The 23,530-nt window shown below is 57.7% G+C and overlaps 1 protein-coding gene across 5 annotated transcripts in view; it reads left to right on the top strand.

The window, feature by feature from the left end:
- Positions 1-551: 551 nt before the first annotated feature.
- Positions 552-23,530, top strand: part of fblim1 (filamin binding LIM protein 1) — a 28,326-nt gene continuing 5,347 nt past the window's right edge. The window contains exons 1-7 of one of the 5 annotated variants that reach the window (XM_079808446.1): positions 609-660; positions 1,581-1,652; positions 5,648-5,889; positions 6,917-7,020; positions 7,090-7,177; positions 7,297-7,466; positions 8,775-8,953. In XM_079808446.1, the coding sequence (XP_079664572.1) occupies positions 5,652-5,889; positions 6,917-7,020; positions 7,090-7,177; positions 7,297-7,466; positions 8,775-8,953 (779 nt within the window). In that variant the 5' untranslated portion in view covers positions 609-660; positions 1,581-1,652; positions 5,648-5,651. Of the gene's footprint in view, positions 661-1,470; positions 1,653-5,647; positions 5,890-6,916; positions 7,178-7,296; positions 7,467-8,774; positions 8,954-23,530 lie in introns of those variants that run through there. The other 4 variants (XM_079808447.1, XM_079808445.1, XM_079808444.1 and 1 more) reach the window with 4 other exon arrangements.

Below are 23,530 nucleotides of genomic sequence, written 5' to 3'. Positions count from 1 at the left end.
CTAAACCAGTCACACCAGTGACTCAAGGGTTTGAACCCACAGCCATGTCATAAACGGCGTCACGTATGAACGTGTGCTAGCGACTCTGCTCTTCTCTGTGTCTGCACAGATGTTCCTCATCTGGAGGTCTGTGGGCGGGGCTTGTGCGAGGACTCGGGTGATGTCATCATTGCTGACATCACTGGTGCATTCCTGAGCCCCTCCCCCTCTCTCTGTGTGTCTTCAGCTCCTCCCCCTCCAGATTCCAGCATGATGGAGGCTCTTCTCAAGGTTACACTCACTAAACACACACAATCCCACAATCCCACAGTCTGTCATGCAGCTCACAGAGTTTATATAGTTTGGATATGCAAATGGGATTTAATTAATATAGTGCACCAAGTTGACCAATGTGCTTCACAACAACACAAACTCAAACTCAAACTCACTGCATGAGGTTATTAGCACACGTGTAGTTTAGGGTTATATAGTTTGTGTGGCTCTGAGAGTTAACAGCTCAATTGTTTCATGTCGTTTTCTCTGTGAAGTCGGTGGTGAGATTGAGAACGAGTGGAGTGGGGGATGGGGAGAGAAAGAGGGCAGACACACTGAGGGAGGTAGAGAAAATAACAGAACAATGAGACGACAGACGGACAGACGAGTCTGAGCTGGGAAAGGCAGGTACAGTCACATCCTGTTGCTCTGTGTGATAAAGCAGAGAAAACTGTGTGTGTGTGTGTGTGTGTGTGTGTGTGTGTGTGTGTGTGTGTGTGTGTGTGTGTGTGTGTGTGTGTGTGTGTGTGTGTGTGTGTGTGTGTGTGTGTGTGTGTGTGTGTGTGTGTGTGTGTGTGTGTGTGTGTGTGTGTGTGTGTGTGTGTGTGTGTGTGTGTGTGTGAGTGTGTGTGTGTGTGTGTGTGTGTGTGTGTGTGTGTGTGTGTGTGTGTGTGTGTGTGTGTGTGTGAGAGAGTGTGTGTGTGTGTGTGTGTGTGTGTGTGTGTGTGTGTGTGAGAGAGAGAGAGTGTGTGTGAGAGTGTGAGTGTGTGTGTGTGTGTGTGTGTGTGTGAGTGAGTGTGTTTGTTCAAGTAACTGCATGCCTGTGTGTGTGTGTGTGTGTGTGTGTGTGTGTGTGTGTGTGTGTGTGTCACACATTTGACTGCACTTTGTCAGTCAGTAACTGTTTAACTCTTCACCTCTGCTGATCTGAGAGAGGGAGAGGGAGAGAGAGAGAGAGAGAGAGAGAGAGATAGAGGGAGAGAGAGAGAGAGAGAGAGAGAGAGGGAGAGAGAGAGAGATAGAGGGAGAGAGAGAGAGAGAGAGAGAGAGATAGAGGGAGAGAGAGAGAGAGAGCGAGATAGAGGGAGAGAGAGAGAGAGATAGAGAGAGAGATAGAGAGAGATAGAGAGAGAGATAGAGAGAGAGAGAGAGAGAGAGAGAGAGAGAGAGAGAGAGAGAGAGAGAGAGAGAGAGAGAGAGAGAGAGAGAGAGAGAGAGAGAGAGACAGGAGGAGGGAACGAGGGAGGAAAAGGCGTGTCCTCGTGCAGATACGATCCTTACTGCTACAGTGCTCTCTCTCTCTGTGTGTGTGTGTGTGTGTGTGTGAGATTCACTACAGTGCTGAAGATCGCAGGGAAAGAGAGGAACGAAAGAGTGGAAGAGTTTGATCTGCGGTTCAGGTAGGTTTGAGAGAGAAAAGAGACTCAGTGATTTCTCAACAGAAAGGAGACATTAGTAGATGTGTCAGTGTGAATGAAGTTCTGCTCTTCATCTGTCACTCAGTGTGTGTGTGTGTGTGTGTGTGTGTGTGTGTGTGTGTGTGTGTGTGTGTGTGTGTGTGTGTGTGTGTCGCTCTTCAGGTGAGGGTCGGACACACTGATTTATTCTGTTCATATCAGGAACATACGTTCACTCTGAAACAGTGTCGCTCCACACATTCATGACTGAACTTTGGTGTTGAAGACACGCCTATAACACGTCCAGTTCCCTTTCACACAGATCTGCAGTGTGTGCTCGAGTCCAGCTCTTGAAGTCTTCAGGGATATTATATAGTTCATGTGTGTGTAGTTTGTATAGTTCATGTGTGTGTAGTTTATATAGTTCATGTGTGTGTAGTTTATTTAGTTCATGTGTGTGTAGTTTATATAGTTTATGTAGACTTTAATTCTATCCCAGATCCGGCCCAGATCCGGTACGTGTGGATTCCTGGAGTGCCAGATCTGGGCCAACACTGTTGCTCTCTGGGTAGCTGTACGTGTGTGTGTGTGTGTGTGTGTGTGTGCCCTGTTTGCTCTGTTCCTGTTTGCCTGAGTTTCTAGTCAGTTCCCTTGTTTGTTAATTTGTTTCCATAATTCCACACCCTTGTTCTGTATCTTTGGTTACGCTGTCGCTATCTCAGCCCTGAGTGTCTCTAGTTCAGCTGACAGTCTGATCAGTGTGTGAGCCGCTACACCACCCGCTCCTGTGGAGGTCAATGGAGGGAAGCACCGCCCACACCCCCGCAGCTGTGGATGAGTTGTGCCTGGCCTGGCCTGGTTTCTCCAGATACATCCTCTGCGCTCCATCTCTCCACCCCTCCACCTGGGTCTTCTGACACTCCGGCTCCACCTGGGTCTTCTGACACTCCGGCTCCACCTGGGTCTTCTGACACTCCGGCTCCACCTGGGTCTTCTGACACTCAGTTTAGTTTATACTGTTTGTATGATTTATGAATTTCATGAATTTCACCTCATTCTTCTGACACTCCGGCTCCACCTGGGCCTTCTGACACTCCGGCTCCACCTCTGGGCCTTCTGACACTCCGGCTCCACCTGGGCCTTCTGACACTCCGGCTCCACCTGGGTCTTCTGACACTCCGGCTTCACCTGGGTCTTCTGACACTCCGGCTCCACCTGGGTCTTCTGACACTCCGGCTCCACCTCTGGGTCTTCTGACACTCCGGCTCCACCTGGGCCTTCTGACACTCCGGCTCCACCTGGGTCTTCTGACACTCCGGCTCCACCTGGGTCTTCTGACACTCCGGCTTCACCTGGGCCTTCTGACACTCCGGCTCCACCTGGGCCTTCTGACACTCCGGCTCCACCTCTGGGTCTTCTGACACTCCGGCTCCACCTGGGCCCTCTGACACTCCGGCTCCACCTGGGCCTTCTGACACTCCGGCTCCACCTGGGCCTTCTGACACTCCGGCTCCACCTGGGTCTTCTGACACTCCGGCTTCACCTGGGTCTTCTGACACTCCGGCTCCACCTGGGCCTTCTGACACTCCGGCTCCACCTCTGGGTCTTCTGACACTCCGGCTCCACCTGGGCCTTCTGACACTCCGGCTCCACCTGGGCCTTCTGACACTCCGGCTCCACCTGGGTCTTCTGACACTCCGGCTTCACCTGGGTCTTCTGACACTCCGGCTCCACCTGGGTCTTCTGACACTCCGGCTCCACCTCTGGGTCTTCTGACACTCCGGCTCCACCTGGGCCTTCTGACACTCCGGCTCCACCTGGGTCTTCTGACACTCCGGCTCCACCTGGGTCTTCTGACACTCCGGCTCCACCTGGGCCTTCTGACACTCCGGCTCCACCTGGGCCTTCTGACACTCCGGCTCCACCTGGGCCTTCTGACACTCCGGCTCCACCTGGGTCTTCTGACACTCCGGCTCCACCTGGGTCTTCTGACACTCCGGCTCCACCTGGGTCTTCTGACACTCCGGCTTCACCTGGGCCTTCTGACACTCCGGCTCCACCTCTGGGTCTTCTGACACTCCGGCTCCACCTGGGCCTTCTGACACTCCGGCTCCACCTGGGTCTTCTGACACTCCGGCTCCACCTCGGTCTTCTGACACTCCGGCTCCACCTGGGTCTTCTGAAACTCCCGCTCCACCTGGGTCTTCTGACACTCCGGCTCCACCTCTGGGTCTTCTGACATTCCGGCTCCACCTGGGCCTTCTGACACTCCGGCTCCACCTGGGTCTTCTGACACTCCGGCTCCACCTGGGTCTTCTGACACTCCGGCTCCACCTGGGTCTTCTGACACTCCGGCTCCACCTGGGTCTTCTGACACTCCAGCTCCACCTGGGCCTTCTGACACTCTGGCGCCACTTGGGTCTTCTGACACTCCAGCTCCACCTGGGCCTTCTGACACTCCAGCTCCACCTGGGTCTTCTGACACTCCAGCTCCACCTGGGCCTTCTGACACTCTGGCGCCACCTGGGTCTTCTGACACTCCAGCTCCACCTCAGTCTTCTGACACTCCAGCTCCACCTGGGCCTTCTGACACTCTGGCGCCTCTTGGGTCTTCTGACACTCCGGCTCCACCTGGGTCTTCTGACACTCCGCCTCCACCTCGGCCTTCTGACACTCCGGCTCCACCTGGGACTTCTGACACTCCGGCTCCACCTGGGTCTTCTGACACTCCGGCTCCACCTCAGTCTTCTGACACTCCGGCTCCACCTGGGTCTTCCGACAATCCGGCTCCACCTCTGGGTCTTCTGACACTCCGGCTCCACCTGGGACTTCTGACACTCTGGCTCCACCTCGGCCTTCTGACACTCCGGCTCCACCTGGGACTTCTGACACTCTGGCTCCACCTCAGTCTTCTGGCACTCCGGCTCCACCTCAGTCTTCTGGCACTCCGGCTCCACCTGGGTCTTCTGACACTCCGGCTTCACCTGGGTCTTCTGACAATCCGGCTCCACCTGGGTCTTCTGACACTCCGGCTTCACCTGGGTCTTCTGACACTCCGGCTCCACCTGGGTCTTCTGACACTCCGGCTTCACCTGGGTCTTCTGACACTCCGGCTTCACCTGGGTCTTCTGACACTCCGGCTTCACCTGGGTCTTCTGACAATCCGGCTCCACCTCAGTCTTCTGGCACTCCGGCTCCACCTGGGTCTTCTGACACTCCGGCTTCACCTGGGTCTTCTGACACTCCGGCTTCACCTGGGTCTTCTGACACTCCGGCTTCACCTGGGTCTTCTGACAATCCGGCTCCACCTCAGTCTTCTGGCACTCCGGCTCCACCTGGGTCTTCTGACACTCCGGCTTCACCTGGGTCTTCTGACACTCCGGCTTCACCTGGGTCTTCTGACAATCCGGCTCCACCTCAGTCTTCTGGCACTCCGGCTCCACCTGGGTCTTCTGACACTCCGGCTCCACCTGGGTCTTCTGACACTCCGGCTTCACCTGGGTCTTCTGACAATCCGGCTCCACCTCAGTCTTTTGACACTCTGGCTCCACCTCAGTCTTTTGACACTCCGGCTCCACCTCAGTCTTTTGACACTCCGGCTCCACCTCAGTCTTCTGACACTCTGGCTTCACCTTGGTCTTCTGACACTCAGTTTAGTTTATGCTGTTTGTATGATTTATGAATTTCAGAAGCATTTAAGAGTGTTAACACAGACTGTTTAATGCTGCTAGAGGTGCATAATGCATTCATACCCCGATCCCACTGTGCGCTTTGATACGAGGGGCTGAAGCAGGTCAGAATTAATTCTGACTTTTATGCAGCATTGCATATTTACATTGAATTCTGAGCAGGCACAGAGCAGCCTTAACTTAAGAAAGATGCCTTTATATGTGCAAACGTGTTCAGTAACTCCATGTGGAATAAAACAGATTGTATTAAAAGTATTTAAACGCAGGCAGAAGTGTGTAATTTGAGTTGATTTGACTGGTGTGTTTCAGCATCATGGCGTCTGCGGCCCCTCAGAGGATGGTGTCCTCCGTCTTCATCACTCTGGCCCCTCCATTCAGGGCGACCATCACCCCGACGGCTCACGTGCACAGCAGCCCGACCCGAGAGCAGCCGCGGCGCCGGAGCTCAGGGGCCCCGGACGGACGGACCAGCTCGCCCGCGCCCTCCAGCCCGCTCTACGCCCGGCCCACCAGCGCCCCCTGCAGGCGGGACAGCACACGCACTCCGGACGGTGAGCAGCAGCTGCACAGGAAGTCATGTTCATGTTATAGTCGTATTTAACAAGTTAGAGCTGGGCGATAATATACTTTATAGTACATATGGCTTCATACACCGATCAGGCTTAACATTATGACCGTTGAATAACACTGATGATCTCTGTTAGTGGGTGGGATATATTAGGCAGCAAGTGAACATTTAGTCCTCAGAGTTGATGTGTTAGAAGCAGGAAAAAGGGGCAAGCGTAAGGATTTAAGCGAGTTTGACAAGGGCCAGATTGTGACGGCTAGACGACTGGGTCAGAGCATCTCCAAAACTGCAGCTCTTGTGGGCTGTTCCCGGTCTGCGTGGTCAGTCTCTGTCAGAAGTGGAGAACCAGTGGAGAACCAGCCACAGGGTCATGAAGGACCAGTGGAGAACCGGCCACAGGGTCATGAAGGACCAGTGGAGAACCGGCCACAGGGTCATGAAGGACCAGTGGAGAACCGGCCACAGGGTCATGAAGGACCAGTGGAGAACCGGCCACAGGGTCATGAAGGACCAGTGGAGAACCGGCCACAGGGTCATGAAGGACCAGTGGAGAACCGGCCACAGGGTCATGAAGGACCAGTGGAGAACCGGCCACAGGGTCATGGAGGACCAGTGGAGAACCGGCCACAGGGTCATGGAGGACCAGTGGAGAACCGGCCACAGGGTCATGGGCGGCCGAGGCTCATTGATGCCCGTGTGGTCGATCAAACAGACGAGCTACTGGAGCTCAAACTGCTCCAGAAGTTAATGCTGGTTCTGATAGAAAGGGCTCAGAATACACAGAGCATCTCAGTTTGAGGAGTATGGACCAGTCAGGGTGCCCGTGCTGACCCCTGACCCCCGCCCAAAGCACCAACAGTCGCCCGTGAGCACCAGATCTGGACCACGGAGCAATGGATTGACGGGTCAGGGGTACCAACACAATATTAGTTCATAATGTTATGCCTGATCGGTGTGTATTGCGTGTGTGTTAGTAAAGAGGATTTGCTCATTGACTCTCGATCTGTTAGCGGTTGTAAGCAGTTTCCCTGATGACCTCCCTCTCCCGCCTCCTCCCCGTGACCCCTGTGACCCCTGTGACCCCGAGCCCGGAGCACCGGACGCCCCTGCTGAGGTCAGTGTGTGTCGGGCACAGGCGCGTCTCTCTGAGAGTGGGCGTGACCCTGCTGTTCTCTCCCTGCAGGAGCGCGCTGTGGGCGGGGCCGTGGGCGGGGCCGGGCTGTGGGCGGCGCCCTCTGCTGGAGGGATGCGGAACGAGCCGCACTGCACCGGTGAGACTCCGCCTCATTACTGACCCATCCTGTGGAAGCCCAGTCCCTCAGACCTCCCTCTCTCTCTCTCTCTCTCTCTCTCTCTCTCTCTCTCCCTCTCTCCCTCTCTCTCTCTGCAGATGTGTGTGGGTTCTGCCGCAAGCCCGTGCCGCTGTCGGACCCGGCCATCGATGCTCTGAACCGGACGTACCACGCCTCGTGTTTCCAGTGCCGCCAGTGCCACGCCCCTCTGGCTGCCAAACTCTACTACAACAAATCCGGGATTCCTCTGTGTGAGGACTGTTACCAGGTACTGCAGCGCCGGCCGAACAACAGCAGATGTGGGCGGGGCTTGAGTGAGTCTGAGGGGAACTGATTGGATGGTTGTGTTTTGCTATAGAGACAGAGCGTATTTAGGCCACGCCCACACCGGGGGGGAAAACAATCCAACGCTCTCCATTGACTTTGCATTGCGTGAAGCGCATCCTTGCCATTTCGGACTTATAACAAAAAACAGAACAATGTCTAAAAGCTGATATGTGACAAAGTGTACAGCAAACAAGCTAAACAACACAGAAATAAATTTTTATAAGCTGTCGACCCAAAAAAACGAGAGTTTAAAGCTACACTGTGTGATATTTTCCCCCATCTAGTGGTGAACTTGTATATGACCATCCAGTGAATATTAGTTTCTGTTCCTCTCAATTCCGATTTCGTTTTAACTCCTACAGTGGCCGATTTAGTCCAAGATTAACATGGCTTCCAGCTCGACCTCGTCCACATTCGTCACGGTACCATCGAGTGTTAAAACGCCAAAGGCCAAGCTTGAATTTACGGGAATGTCCCTCTTTGGCTAATGTACTTTCAAGATGGAGGGGCAACATGGCGACCGGCATTCAAACCCTCACCCGTATGTGTTTACAATGGCATATTATAAACTTATGACAATACTTTATTACTTGAAAGAAGTAAATATACATTAATGAGCACATATATTTTTGAAAGAACTAAGTGTTTTTAGCTAAGAATAAACTAAAAAAGTTACACAGTGTAGCTTTAAGGAGATAAAAGTGGATAAAGGCAGTAAAACGTGACGCTTCAGCTGAAGAATGGGTAAATTTGGGGATCCTGACACTCAGTGTGTGTGTGTGTGTGTGTGCAGTAAACATTCTGTCACTGTTGAGTCAAATATCCAAATGTCAGGTTTATATATTATATTTCCTGTCTCTGATGACGTTCTCCTCTAGTGTGTGTAGTTCTCAGTGTAATATAACGTGTCGGGCTCTGTGTCTAATGGCCTGAATCCACTTTTTTGTCCTTAAACTCTCGTTTTTTTGGGTCGACAGCTTATAAAAACGTATTTCTGTGATTTTTAGCTTGTTTGCTGTACACTTAGACATTGGTCTGATTTTTGTTATAAGTCCGAAATGACAAGAATGCAGCCTCACGCAATGCACAGTCAATCTAGAGCGTTGGATTGTTTTCCCCCCCGGTGGGCGTGGCCTTCAGAATATGACGTGTGTCGCTCTGTCTCTATTGGTGGATCTTGTGTGAGTGACAGGTGGCCTCGCCCTCATCATGTACATTACAGTTATCGAGTTATCGGTGTATCTGACAGGCCAGTCTGGAGCCGTGCTGGGCGTGTGGTGATGTCATCAAAGACCATGTGATCCGAGCGCTGGAGCGAGCCTATCACCCGCCCTGTTTCGTGTGCACGACGTGCAGGCAGCCAATCGGAGAGCAGCGTTTTGCACAGGGGGAAGTGGGCGAGGTTTACTGCCTGCAGGACTACTACAGGTACACCTGCTCTCACACACAGGTGTAAAAAGTACTCAAAAATGTTACTCAAGTGAAAGTACAAGTACTGAATGACATTTTTACTCAATTAAAAGTAAAAGTATCTGGCCAGAATCATACTTGAGTAAAAGTAAAAAATTGCCACATTAAAATTGTACTTGAGTATTAAAAAAATAAAAGTAGCGTAAAAGTAGCAGCAAAAATGAAAACTAGAGATTCTTCTTTAAGCTTTTAATCTCTAAAAACATGAAGTGAATGAACCACACACAAGGTTTTATCCTGTTTTAGAACGGTTTGAATGTAATGGTATTTAGTTATCAAACTATAAGACTCTACTTAATGCCAGTGTGCAACATGCTACTCAAAGCTGTAAAACCCCGGATTTAACTTAAAGGGATAGTTCACGCAAAAATGTAAATGTGATGTTTATCTGCTCATCTCCAGGGCATCAGAGATGTAGGTGTGTTTGTTTCTTCAATAGAACACAAATGAAGATGTTTAACTCAACAGTTGCAGTCTGTCAGTCGTATGATGCAAGTCAATGGAAACAAAATCTATGAGAGTAAAAAAACCTGCACAGACAAATTCATATTAAACCCACAGCTTGTGACGACACACTGATGTCCTCAGACACGAAACCATCGGTTTGTGCGAGAAACCCAACAGTATTTGTAAAAGCGTTCTATGTCCGACACCCGTTCAGCGTGACATCACTTCCGGTAAGTGAGGTCAATGTCCACAATCTGGCGTAGAGATGCATGCGAGAGATCTCTTCCTGCATCTGTCTGATCAGATCACCCTGCAGCCCAAGACTGGTTTCCCACTGAAGCTGAGCAGGGCTGAGCATGGTCAGGATGGGAGACCTCTGGGAAAACCAGTTAGAGGTGTGTGTGAGGCCAGCAGGGGGCGCTCATCCTGTGGTGTGTGTGAGTCCAGCAGGGGGCGCTCACCCTGTGGTGTGTGTGGGTCCAGCAGGGGGCGCTCACCCTGTGGTGTGTGTGGGTCCAGCAGGGGGCGCTCATCCTGTGGTGTGTGTGGGTCCAGCAGGGGGCGCTCATCCTGTGGTGTGTGTGGGTCCAGCAGGGGGCGCTCATCCTGTGGTGTGTGTGGGTCCAGCAGGGGGCGCTCATCCTGTGGTGTGTGTGGGTCTAGCAGGGGGCGCTCACCCTGTGGTGTGTGTGGGTCCAGCAGGGGGCGCTCATCCTGTGGTGTGTGTGGGTCCAGCAGGGGGCGCTCATCCTGTGGTGTGTGTGGGTCCAGCAGGGGGCGCTCATCCTGTGGTGTGTGTGGGTCCAGCAGGGGGCACTCATCCTGTGGTGTGTGTGGGTCCAGTAGGGGGCGCTCACCCTGTGGTGTGTGTGGGTCCAGCAGGGGGCGCTCATCCTGTGGTGTGTGTGGGTCCAGCAGGGGGCGCTCATCCTGTGGTGTGTGTGGGTCCAGTAGGGGGCGCTCACCCTGTGGTGTGTGTGGGTCCAGCAGGGGGCGCTCACCCTGTGGTGTGTGTGGGTCCAGCAGGGGGCGCTCACCCTGTGGTGTGTGTGGGTCCAGCAGGGGGCGCTCATCCTGTGGTGTGTGTGGGTCCAGTAGGGGGCGCTCATCCTGTGGTGTGTGTGGGTCCAGCAGGGGGCGCTCATCCTGTGGTGTGTGTGGGTCCAGTAGGGGGCGCTCACCCTGTGGTGTGTGTGGGTCCAGCAGGGGGCGCTCATCCTGTGGTGTGTGTGAGGCCAGTAGGGGGCGCTCACCCTGTGGTGTGTGTGGGTCCAGCAGGGGGCGCTCACCCTGTGGTGTGTGTGGGTCCAGCAGGGGGCGCTCATCCTGTTGTGTGTGTGGGTCCAGCAGGGGGCGCTCATCCTGTGGTGTGTGTGGGTCCAGCAGGGGGCGCTCATCCTGTGGTGTGTGTGGGTCCAGCAGGGGGCGCTCATCCTGTGGTGTGTGTGGGTCTAGCAGGGGGCGCTCACCCTGTGGTGTGTGTGGGTCCAGCAGGGGGCGCTCATCCTGTGGTGTGTGTGGGTCCAGCAGGGGGCGCTCATCCTGTGGTGTGTGTGGGTCCAGCAGGGGGCGCTCATCCTGTGGTGTGTGTGGGTCCAGCAGGGGGCACTCATCCTGTGGTGTGTGTGGGTCCAGTAGGGGGCGCTCACCCTGTGGTGTGTGTGGGTCCAGCAGGGGGCGCTCATCCTGTGGTGTGTGTGGGTCCAGCAGGGGGCGCTCATCCTGTGGTGTGTGTGGGTCCAGTAGGGGGCGCTCACCCTGTGGTGTGTGTGGGTCCAGCAGGGGGCGCTCACCCTGTGGTGTGTGTGGGTCCAGCAGGGGGCGCTCATCCTGTGGTGTGTGTGGGTCCAGCAGGGGGCGCTCATCCTGTGGTGTGTGTGGGTCCAGTAGGGGGCGCTCACCCTGTGGTGTGTGTGGGTCCAGCAGGGGGCGCTCACCCTGTGGTGTGTGTGGGTCCAGCAGGGGGCGCTCACCCTGTGGTGTGTGTGGGTCCAGCAGGGGGCGCTCATCCTGTGGTGTGTGTGGGTCCAGTAGGGGGCGCTCACCCTGTGGTGTGTGTGGGTCCAGCAGGGGGCGCTCACCCTGTGGTGTGTGTGGGTCCAGCAGGGGGCGCTCATCCTGTGGTGTGTGTGGGTCCAGCAGGGGGCGCTCATCCTGTGGTGTGTGTGGGTCCAGCAGGGGGCGCTCACCCTGTGGTGTGTGTGGGTCCAGCAGGGGGCGTTCATCCAGTGGTGTGTGTGGGTCCAGCAGGGGGCGTTCATCCTGTGGTGTGTGTGGGTCCAGCAGGGGGCGTTCATCCAGTGGTGTGTGTGGGTCCAGCAGGGGGCGCTCATCCTGTGGTGTGTGTGGGTCCAGCAGGGGGCGCTCACCCTGTGGTGTGTGTGGGTCCAGCAGGGGGCGCTCACCCTGTGGTGTGTGTGGGTCCAGGAGGGGGCGCTCATCCTGTGGTGTGTGTGGGTCCAGCAGGGGGCGCTCACCCTGTGGTGTGTGTGGGTCCAGCAGGGGGCGCTCACCCTGTGGTGTGTGTGGGTCCAGGAGGGGGCGCTCACCCTGTGGTGTGTGTGAGGCCAGCAGGGGGCGCTCATCCTGTGGTGTGTCTGAGGCCAGCAGGGGGCGCTCATCCTGTGGTGTGTGTGGGTCCAGCAGGGGGCGCTCATCCTGTGGTGTGTGTGGGTCCAGTAGGGGGCGCTCACCCTGTGGTGTGTGTGGGTCCAGCAGGCGCTCACCCTGTGGTGTGTGTGGGTCCAGCAGGGGGCGCTCATCCTGTGGTGTGTGTGGGTCCAGCAGGGGGCGCTCATCCTGTGGTGTGTGTGGGTCCAGTAGGGGGCGCTCACCCTGTGGTGTGTGTGGGTCCAGCAGGCGCTCACCCTGTGGTGTGTGTGGGTCCAGCAAGGGGCGCTCATCCTGTGGTGTGTGTGGGTCCAGTAGGGGGCGCTCACCCTGTGGTGTGTGTGGGTCCAGCAGGGGGCGCTCACCCTGTGGTGTGTGTGGGTCCAGCAGGGGGCGTTCATCCAGTGGTGTGTGTGGGTCCAGCAGGGGGCGTTCATCCTGTGGTGTGTGTGGGTCCAGCAGGGGGCGTTCATCCAGTGGTGTGTGTGGGTCCAGCAGGGGGCGCTCATCCTGTGGTGTGTGTGGGTCCAGCAGGGGGCGCTCACCCTGTGGTGTGTGTGGGTCCAGCAGGGGGCGCTCACCCTGTGGTGTGTGTGGGTCCAGGAGGGGGCGCTCACCCTGTGGTGTGTGTGAGGCCAGCAGGGGGCGCTCACCCTGTGGTGTGTGTGGGTCCAGCAGGGGGCGCACACCCTGTGGTGTGTGTGGGTCTAGCAGGGGGCGCTCACCCTGTGGTGTGTGTGGGTCTAGCAGGGGGCGCTCACCCTGTGGTGTGTGTGAGGCCAGTAGGGGGCGCTCATCCTGTGGTGTGTGTGGGTCCAGCAGGAGGCGCTCATCCTGTGGTGTGTGTGGGTCCAGCAGGGGGCGCTCATCCTGTGGTGTGTGTGGGTCCAGCAGGAGGCGCTCATCCTGTGGTGTGTGTGGGTCCAGCAGGGGGCGCTCATCCTGTGGTGTGTGTGGGTCCAGCAGGGGGCGCTCATCCTGTGGTGTGTGTGAGGCCAGTAGGGGGCGCTCATCCTGTGGTGTGTGTGGGTCCAGCAGGAGGCGCTCATCCTGTGGTGTGTGTGAGGCCAGTAGGGGGCGCTCATCCTGTGGTGTGTGTGGGTCCAGCAGGAGGCGCTCATCCTGTGGTGTGTGTGGGTCCAGCAGGGGGCGCTCATCCTGTGGTGTGTGTGGGTCCAGCAGGGGGCGCTCATCCTGTGGTGTGTGTGGGTCCAGCAGGAGGCGCTCATCCTGTGGTGTGTGTGGGTCCAGCAGGGGGCGCTCATCCTGTGGTGTGTGTGGGTCCAGCAGGGGGCGCTCATCCTGTGGTGTGTGTGGGTCCAGCAGGGGGCGCTCATCCTGTGGTGTGTGTGGGTCTAGCAGGGGGCGCTCACCCTGTGGTGTGTGTGGGTCCAGCAGGGGGCGCTCACCCTGTGGTGTGTGTGGGTCCAGCAGGGGGCGCTCACCCTGTGGTGTGTGTGGGTCCAGCAGGGGGCGCTCACCCTGTGGTGTGTGTGGGTCCAGCAGAGGGCGCTCATCCTGTGGTGTGTGTGGGTCCAGCAGGGGGCGCTCATCCTGTGGTGTGTGTGGGTCCAGCAGGGGGCGCTCATCCTGTGGTGTGTGTGGGTCCAGCAGGAGGCGCTCATCCTGTGGTGTGTGTGGGTCTAGCAGGGGGCGCTCACCCTGTGGTGTGTGTGGGTCCAGCAGGGGGCGCTCACCCTGTGGTGTGTGTGGGTCCAGCAGGAGGCGCTCATCCTGTGGTGTGTGTGGGTCCAGCAGGGGGCGCTCATCCTGTGGTGTGTGTGGGTCCAGCAGGAGGCGCTCATCCTGTGGTGTGTGTGGGTCTAGCAGGGGGCGCTCACCCTGTGGTGTGTGTGAGGCCAGTAGGGGGCGCTCATCCTGTGGTGTGTGTGGGTCCAGCAGGAGGCGCTCATCCTGTGGTGTGTGTGGGTCTAGCAGGGGGTGCTCACCCTGTGGTGTGTGTGGGTCCAGCAGGGGGCGCTCACCCTGTGGTGTGTGTGGGTCCAGCAGGGGGCGCTCACCCTGTGGTGTGTGTGAGGCCAGTAGGGGGCGCTCATCCTGTGGTGTGTGTGAGGCCAGTAGGGGGCGCTCATCCTGTGGTGTGTGTGGGTCCAGCAGGGGGCGCTCACCCTGTGGTGTGTGTGGGTCCAGCAGGGGGCGCTCACCCTGTGGTGTGTGTGGGTCCAGCAGGGGGCGCTCACCCTGTGGTGTGTGTGAGGCCAGTAGGGGGCGCTCATCCTGTGGTGTGTGTGAGTCCAGCAGGGGGCGCTCACCCTGTGGTGTGTGTGGGTCCAGTAGGGGGCGCTCACCCTGTGGTGTGTGTGGGTCCAGCAGGGGGCGCTCACCCTGTGGTGTGTGTGGGTCCAGCAGGGGGCGCTCATCCTGTGGTGTGTGTGGGTCCAGCAGGGGGCGCTCATCCTGTGGTGTGTGTGGGTCCAGCAGGGGGCGCTCATCCTGTGGTGTGTGTGGGTCCAGCAGGGGGCGCTCATCCTGTGGTGTGTGTGGGTCCAGCAGGGGGCGCTCACCCTGTGGTGTGTGTGGGTCCAGCAGGGGGCGCTCATCCTGTGGTGTGTGTGGGTCCAGCAGGGGGCGCTCATCCTGTGGTGTGTGTGGGTCCAGTAGGGGGCGCTCACCCTGTGGTGTGTGTGGGTCCAGCAGGCGCTCACCCTGTGGTGTGTGTGGGTCCAGCAGGGGGCGCTCATCCTGTGGTGTGTGTGGGTCCAGTAGGGGGCGCTCACCCTGTGGTGTGTGTGGGTCCAGCAGGGGGCGCTCACCCTGTGGTGTGTGTGGGTCCAGCAGGGGGCGTTCATCCAGTGGTGTGTGTGGGTCCAGCAGGGGGCGTTCATCCTGTGGTGTGTGTGGGTCCAGCAGGGGGCGCTCACCCTGTGGTGTGTGTGGGTCCAGCAGGGGGCGCTCATCCTGTGGTGTGTGTGAGGCCAGTAGGGGGCGCTCATCCTGTGGTGTGTGTGAGGCCAGCAGGGGGCGCTCATCCTGTGGTGTGTGTGTGGGTCCAGCAGGGGGCGCTCATCCTGTGGTGTGTGTGAGGCCAGTAGGGGGCGCTCATCCTGTGGTGTGTGTGAGGCCAGTAGGGGGCGCTCATCCTGTGGTGTGTGTGAGGCCAGTAGGGGGCGCTCATCCTGTGGTGTGTGTGAGGCCAGTAGGGGGCGCTCATCCTGTGGTGTGTGTGGGTCCAGCAGGGGGCGCTCACCCTGTGGTGTGTGTGAGTCCAGCAGGGGGCGCTCATCCTGTGGTGTGTGTGAGGCCAGTAGGGGGCGCTCATCCTGTGGTGTGTGTGGGTCCAGCAGGGGGCGCTCACCCTGTGGTGTGTGTGAGTCCAGCAGGGGGCGCTCATCCTGTGGTGTGTGTGGGTCCAGCAGGGGGCGCTCACCCTGTGGTGTGTGTGGGTCCAGCAGGGGGCGCTCACCCTGTGGTGTGTGTGGGTCCAGCAGGGGGCGCTCATCCTGTGGTGTGTGTGGGTCCAGCAGGGGGCGCTCATCCTGTGGTGTGTGTGGGTCCAGCAGGGGGCGCTCATCCTGTGGTGTGTGTGAGTCCAGCAGGGGGCGCTCATCCTGTGGTGTGTGTGGGTCCAGCAGGGGGCGCTCATCCTGTGGTGTGTGTGAGGCCAGTAGGGGGCGCTCATCCTGTGGTGTGTGTGGGTCCAGCAGGGGGCGCTCACCCTGTGGTGTGTGTGAGTCCAGCAGGGGGCGCTCATCCTGTGGTGTGTGTGGGTCCAGCAGGGGGCGCTCACCCTGTGGTGTGTGTGGGTCCAGCAGGGGGCGCTCACCCTGTGGTGTGTGTGGGTCCAGCAGGGGGCGCTCATCCTGTGGTGTGTGTGGGTCCAGCAGGGGGCGCTCATCCTGTGGTGTGTGTGGGTCCAGCAGGGGGCGCTCATCCTGTGGTGTGTGTGAGTCCAGCAGGGGGCGCTCATCCTGTGGTGTGTGTGGGTCCAGCAGGGGGCGCTCATCCTGTGGTGTGTGTGAGTCCAGCAGGGGGCGCTCATCCTGTGGTGTGTGTGGGTCCAGCAGGGGGCGCTCATCCTGTGGTGTGTGTGAGTCCAGCAGGGGGCGCTCATCCTGTGGTGTGTGTGAGTCCAGCAGGGGGCGCTCATCCTGTGGTGTGTGTGGGTCCAGCAGGGGGCGCTCATCCTGTGGTGTGTGTGGGTCCAGCAGGGGGCGCTCATCCTGTGGTGTGTGTGGGTCCAGCAGGGGGCGCTCATCCTGTGGTGTGTGTGAGTCCAGCAGGGGGCGCTCATCCTGTGGTGTGTGTGAGTCCAGCAGGGGGCGCTCATCCTGTGGTGTGTGTGGGTCCAGCAGGAGGCGCTCATCCTGTGGTGTGTGTGGGTCCAGCAGGGGGCGCTCATCCTGTGGTGTGTGTGAGTCCAGCAGGGGGCGCTCATCCTGTGGTGTGTGTGAGTCCAGCAGGGGGCGCTCATCCTGTGGTGTGTGTGGGTCCAGCAGGAGGCGCTCATCCTGTGGTGTGTGTGGGTCCAGCAGGGGGCGCTCATCCTGTGGTGTGTGTGGGTCCAGCAGGAGGCGCTCATCCTGTGGTGTGTGTGAGTCCAGCAGGGGGCGCTCATCCTGTGGTGTGTGTGGGTCCAGTAGGGGGCGCTCATCCTGTGGTGTGTGTGAGTCCAGCAGGGGGCGCTCATCCTGTGGTGTGTGTGGGTCCAGCAGGAGGCGCTCATCCTGTGGTGTGTGTGGGTCCAGCAGGGGGCGCTCATCCTGTGGTGTGTGTGGGTCCAGCAGGGGGCGCTCACCCTGTGGTGTGTGTGAGGCCAGTAGGGGGCGCTCATCCTGTGGTGTGTGTGAGTCCAGCAGGGGGCGCTCACCCTGTGGTGTGTGTGGGTCCAGCAGGGGGCGCTCATCCTGTGGTGTGTGTGAGGCCAGCAGGGGGCGCTCACCCTGTGGTGTGTGTGGGTCCAGCAGGGGGCGCTCACCCTGTGGTGTGTGTGGGTCCAGCAGGGGGCGCTCATCCTGTGGTGTGTGTGAGGCCAGCAGGGGGCGCTCATCCTGTGGTGTGTGTGTGGGTCCAGCAGGGGGCGCTCATCCTGTGGTGTGTGTGAGGCCAGCAGGGGGCGCTCATCCTGTGGTGTGTGTGTGGGTCCAGCAGGGGGCGCTCATCCTGTGGTGTGTGTGAGGCCAGTAGGGGGCGCTCACCCTGTGGTGTGTGTGGGTCCAGCAGGGGGCGCTCACCCTGTGGTGTGTGTGAGTCCAGCAGGGGGCGCTCACCCTGTGGTGTGTGTGAGGCCAGTAGGGGGCGCTCATCCTGTGGTGTGTGTGGGTCCAGCAGGGGGCGCTCATCCTGTGGTGTGTGTGAGGCCAGTAGGGGGCGCTCATCCTGTGGTGTGTGTGGGTCCAGCAGGGGGCGCTCACCCTGTGGTGTGTGTGAGTCCAGCAGGGGGCGCTCATCCTGTGGTGTGTGTGAGGCCAGTAGGGGGCGCTCATCCTGTGGTGTGTGTGGGTCCAGCAGGGGGCGCTCACCCTGTGGTGTGTGTGGGTCCAGCAGGGGGCGCTCACCCTGTGGTGTGTGTGAGGCCAGTAGGGGGCGCTCATCCTGTGGTGTGTGTGAGTCCAGCAGGGGGCGCTCACCCTGTGGTGTGTGTGGGTCCAGCAGGGGGCGCTCACCCTGTGGTGTGTGTGTGAGGCCAGTAGGGGGCGCTCATCCTGTGGTGTGTGTGAGGCCAGCAGGGGGCGCTCATCCTGTGGTGTGTGTGTGGGTCCAGCAGGGGGCGTTCATCCTGTGGTGTGTGTGAGGCCAGTAGGGGGCGCTCATCCTGTGGTGTGTGTGAGGCCAGTAGGGGGCGCTCATCCTGTGGTGTGTGTGAGGCCAGTAGGGGGCGCTCATCCTGTGGTGTGTGTGAGGCCAGCAGGGGGCGCTCATCCTGCGGTGTGTGTGAGTCCAGCAGGGGGCGCTCACCCTGTGGTGTGTGTGGGTCCAGCAGGGGGCGCTCATCCTGTGGTGTGTGTGGGTCCAGCAGGGGGCGCTCATCCTGTGGTGTGTGTGGGTCCAGCAGGGGGCGCTCATCCTGTGGTGTGTGTGAGGCCAGTAGGGGGCGCTCATCCTGTGGTGTGTGTGGGTCCAGTAGGGGGCGCTCATCCTGTGGTGTGTGTGGGTCCAGTAGGGGGCGCTCATCCTGTGGTGTGTGTGGGTCCAGTAGGAGGCGCTCACCCTGTGGTGTGTGTGGGTCCAGCAGGGGGCGCTCACCCTGTGGTGTGTGTGGGTCCAGCAGGGGGCGCTCATCCTGTGGTGTGTGTGGGTCCAGCAGGAGGCGCTCACCCTGTGGTGTGTGTGAGTCCAGCAGGGGGCGCTCATCCTGTGGTGTGTGTGGGTCCAGCAGGGGGCGCTCATCCTGTGGTGTGTGTGAGGCCAGTAGGGGGCGCTCATCCTGTGGTGTGTGTGGGTCCAGTAGGGGGCGCTCATCCTGTGGTGTGTGTGGGTCCAGTAGGGGGCGCTCATCCTGTGGTGTGTGTGGGTCCAGCAGGGGGCGCTCATCCTGTGGTGTGTGTGGGTCCAGCAGGGGGCGCTCATCCTGTGGTGTGTGTGGGTCCAGTAGGGGGCGCTCACCCTGTGGTGTGTGTGAGTCCAGCAGGGGGCGCTCATCCTGTGGTGTGTGTGAGGCCAGCAGGGGGCGCTCATCCTGTGGTGTGTGTGGGTCCAGCAGGGGGCGCTCATCCTGTGGTGTGTGTGGGTCCAGTAGGGGGCGCTCACCCTGTGGTGTGTGTGAGTCCAGCAGGGGGCGCTCATCCTGTGGTGTGTGTGAGGCCAGCAGGGGGCGCTCATCCTGTGGTGTGTGTGAGTCCAGCAGGGGGCGCTCATCCTGTGGTGTGTGTGAGGCCAGCAGGGGGCGCTCATCCTGTGGTGTGTGTGGGTCCAGCAGGGGGCGCTCATCCTGTGGTGTGTGTGGCTCCTAACGCCCCAGTGATGGGGACACTTTACTGTCAGAGAGATCCGTCCTTCAGAGGAGACGTTAAACTGACTCTCTGTGGTCTTAAAACAAAATCCTAGGGTGTCCTTCGGAAAAAGAGTAGGTGTGTAACCCCGGCATTCTGGCCTCTGTCCATCATGGCCTCCTAATCATCCCCATATACCGACTGGCTTCATCACTCCATCTCCTCTCCTCCATCAGCTGGTGTGTGTGTGTGTGTGTGTGTGTGTGTGTGTGTTCTGGCGCAGTATGGCTGCTGTCGCATCATCAGGTGTTGGTTGAGGAGATTCCCCCCTTCTATATGTAAAGCGATTTGAGTACCCAAAAAAGCACTATATAAATGTAACAAATTATTATTATTAATATTATTATGTACATTGACCACACTTACCGGAAGTGATGTCACTCTGAACGGGTGTCGGACAGAGATCGTTTTTGAGGTAAAATATGATACAAATACTGTTGGGTTTCTCGCACAAACCGATGGTTTCGTGTCTGAGGACATCAGTGTGTCTTCACCAGCTCTGGGTTTAATATGGGTTTGTCTGTGCAGGTTTTTTTACTCATAGATGATGCTAGTAGTCATGAACCCTTCACACACATTATACGACTGACAGACTGCAACGGTTGAGCTAAACATCTTCATTTGTGTTCTACTGAAGAAACAAACACACACACACACATGTAAGCAGATGAACATCACATTTTCATTTTTGGGTGAACTATCCCTTTAAGCAGAAGCTGATGTTCAAAATTGTGAGTGTCAAGTGTCTTCTGGGGCTGAAAAGCCTCTCTCTTTAATTCCCAAACCCATCGTGAGCTTAAGCTGATCGTAGAACAGTTGCCACCAGTGGCCTCTACGATCATCTCAGGCTTACGATGGTTTAGGGAAACACAGCCCAGGTGCAGGTGCAGTGCATTGTGGGAACTGATGCGACATGACGTCACTTCCAAAGGACCAATTAACATGTCTGACCAATTTCATGGAATGTGAAAATGAATCTGATTGGCAGAATAAAAACATTTAAATTAAATCGGGCATCAGCGCAATTCAACTGGTTTGGTAACAGCAAGGGAAAATAGAATGAAGTGATCTCCAAAAAAGAAGAACTTTTTGACTGTAAATAAAATTGTAAGGAGTAAAAAGTACTTTTTTTTCTTTAAAAATTTAATTAAGTCAAAGTATTGATTTTTAATTGTACTCAAGTAAAGTAAAAATCCCCAAAAATAATACTTAAGTACAGTAATCAAGTAAAATTACTCAAGTACTTTACACCTCTGCTCTCAGATGTAGATGATCACACACACACACCGACTCTCTCACACACACACTCTCTCACACACACACTCCCTCACACACACACACACACACACACACACACACACACACACACACACACACACACACACACACACACACACACACACACACACACACACACACACACACACACACACACACACGACTCTCTGCAGGATCACACACACACTCCCTCACACACGCAGAGCCGGATTAACACAAAGGCAAACTAGGCACGTGCCTAGGGCCCGATTGGCGGGATGGGGCCCAGACAGAGGGACACATTTTTTTTTTAAATAATAATAATAATAATAATAATAATAATAAAATAAAAATTCAAAAACCCCTTATGAAGAAAACAAAAACAAGGACCGTGACGTCGCCCGGTACGGCGCAGCCGGGGCCCCACCCTGGAGCCAGGCCTGGGGTTGGGGCTCGTATGCGAGCGCCTGGTGGCTGGACCTTCCCCCACGGGGTCCGGCCGGGCTCAGCCCAAAGGAGCGACGTGGGGACACCTTCCCGTGGGCCCACCACCCACAGGAGGGACCGTAAGGGGCCGGTGCGGAGAAGATCGGGCAGCAGTCGAAGGCGGGGGCCTAGACAACCCGATCCCTGGACACGGAAACTGGCTCTTGGGACATGGAATGTCACCTCGCTGGCGGGGAAAGAGCCTGAGATTGTGCGTGAGGTTGAGAGGTTCCGACTAGAGATAGTCGGAATCACCTCTACGCACGGCTTGGGCTCTGGAACCACACTCCTCGAGAGGGGATGGACTCTTCACCACTCTGGAGTTGCCCATGGTGAGAGGCGGCGGGCTGGTGTGGGTTTGCTTATAGCCCCCCAGCTCTGCCGCCATGTGTTGGAGTTCACCCCGGTGAACGAGAGGGTCGTTTCCCTGCGGCTTCGGCTCAGGGATAGGTCTCTCACTGTTGTGTGTGCCTACGGGCCGAACGGCAGTGCAGAGTACCCGGCCTTCTTGGTGTCCCTGGGAGGGGTGCTGGAAAGTGCTCCGACTGGGGACTCCGTCGTTCTACTGGGGGACTTCAACGCCCACGTGGGCAATGACAGTGAAACCTGGAGGGGCGTGATTGGGAGGAACGGCCCCCCTGATCTGAACCCGAGTGGTGTTCAGTTATTGGACTTCTGTGCTAGTTATGGTTTGTCCATAACGAACACCATGTTCAAGCATAAGGGTGTCCATCAGTGCACATGGCACCAGGACACCCAGGTCGTAGGTCAATGATCGACTTTGTGGTCGTTTCATCTGACCTGCGGCCGTATGTCTTGGACACTCGGGTGAAGAGAGGGGCGGAGCTGTCAACTGATCACCACCTGGTGGTGAGGTGGATCCGATGGCGGGGGAGGAAGCTGGATAGACTCGGTAGACCCAAACGTACTGTGAGGATCTGCTGGGAACGTTTGGCCGAGTCTCCTGTCAGAGAGATCTTCAACTCCTGCGTCCGGCAGAGCTTCGACCGGATCCCGAGGGAGGCTGGAGATATTGAGTCCGAGTGGACCATGTTCTCCACCTCCATTGTCAAAGCGGCTGCTCGGAGCTGTGGACGCAAGGTCTCCGGTGCCTGTCGAGGCGGCAATCCCCGAACCCGGTGGTGGACACCGGAAGTAAGGGATGCCGTCAAGCTGAAGAAGGAGTCCTATCGGGCCTGGTTGGCTTGTGGGACTCCTGAGGCAGCTGACAGGTATCGGCAGGCTAAGCGGACTGCAGCCCGGGTGGTTGTGGAGGCAAAAACTCGGGCCTGGGAGGAGTTCGGTGAGGCCATGGAAAAGGACTATCGGCTGGCCTCGAAGAGATTCTGGCAAACCGTCCGGCGCCTCAGGAGGGGGAAGCAGTGCCCTACCAACGCTGTTTACAGTGGCGATTGGCGGCTGTTGACCTCAACTGGGGATGTTGTCGGACGGTGGAAGGAATACTTCGAGGATCTCCTCAATCCCGCCGTCACGTCTTCCATTGAGGAAGCAGAGGCTGGGGGCTCAGAGGAGGACTCGTCCATCACCCGGGCTGAAGTCACCGAGGTGGTCAAGAAACTCCTTGGTGGCAAGGCACCGGGGGTGGATGAGATCCGCCCTGAGTACCTCAAGTCTCTGGATGTTGTGGGGCTGTTCTTGGCTGACACGCCTCTGCAACATCGCATGGCGGTCGGGGACAGTGCCTCTGGGATGGCAGACCGGGGTGGTGGTCCCTCTTTTTAAGAAGGGGGACCGGAGGGTGTGTTCCAACTATAGGGGGATCACACTTCTCAGCCTCCCCGGGAAAGTCTATGCCAGGGTACTGGAGAGGAGAATACGGCCGATAGTAGAACCTCGGATTCAGGAGGAACAGTGTGGTTTTCGTCCTGGTCGCGGAACACTGGACCAGCTCTATACCCTCTACAGGGTGCTGGAGGGTTCATGGGAGTTTGCCCAACCAGTCCACATGTGTTTTGTGGATTTGGAGAAGGCATTCGACTGTGTCCCTCGCGGTGTCCTGTGGAGGGTGCTCGGGGAGTATGGGGTCCGGGGTCCTTTGCTAAGGGCTGTCCGGTCCCTGTTCGACCAAAGCAGGAGTTTGGTCCGCATTGCCGGCAGTAAGTCAGACTTGTTCCTGGTGCATGTTGGACTCCGGCAGGGCTGCCCTTTGTCGCCGGTTCTGTTCATAATTTTTATGGACAGAATTTCTAGGCGCAGCCAAGGGCCGGAGGGTGTCAGGTTTGGGGACCACACGGTTTCGTCTCTGCTCTTTGCGGATGACGTTGTCGTGTTGGCCCCTTCTAATCAGGACCTTCAGCACTGGGGCGGTTTGCAGCCGAGTGTGAAGCGGCTGGGATCAGCACCTCCAAATCCGAGGCCATGGTCCTCAGTCGGAAAACGGTGGCTTGCCCACTTCAGGTTCGTGGAGAGTTCCTGCCCCAAGTGGAGGAGTTCAAGTATCTAGGGGTCTTGTTCACGAGTGAGGGGAGGATGGAACGGGAGATTGACAGACGGATCGGTGCAGCTTCTGCAGTAATGCGGTCGATGCACCGGTCTGTCGTGGTGAAGAAAGAGCTAAGCCGTAAGGCGAAGCTCTCGATTTACCGGTCAATCTACGTTCCTACTCTCACCTATGGTCATGAGCTTTGGGTCATGACCGAAAGGACAAGATCCCGGATACAGGCGGCCGAAATGAGTTTTCTCCGCAGGGTGGCTGGGCGCTCCCTTAGAGATAGGGTGAGGAGCTCAGTCACTCTGGAGGAACTCGGAGTAGAGCCGCTGCTCC

This window comes from Gobio gobio, assembly GCF_949357685.1.
Source record: "Gobio gobio genome assembly, chromosome: 24".
In the NCBI taxonomy this organism is placed as follows: domain Eukaryota; kingdom Metazoa; phylum Chordata; class Actinopteri; order Cypriniformes; family Gobionidae; genus Gobio; species Gobio gobio.
Note: the sequence above shows the minus strand (reverse complement) of the source record. Positions and strands in the feature narration are given on the sequence as shown.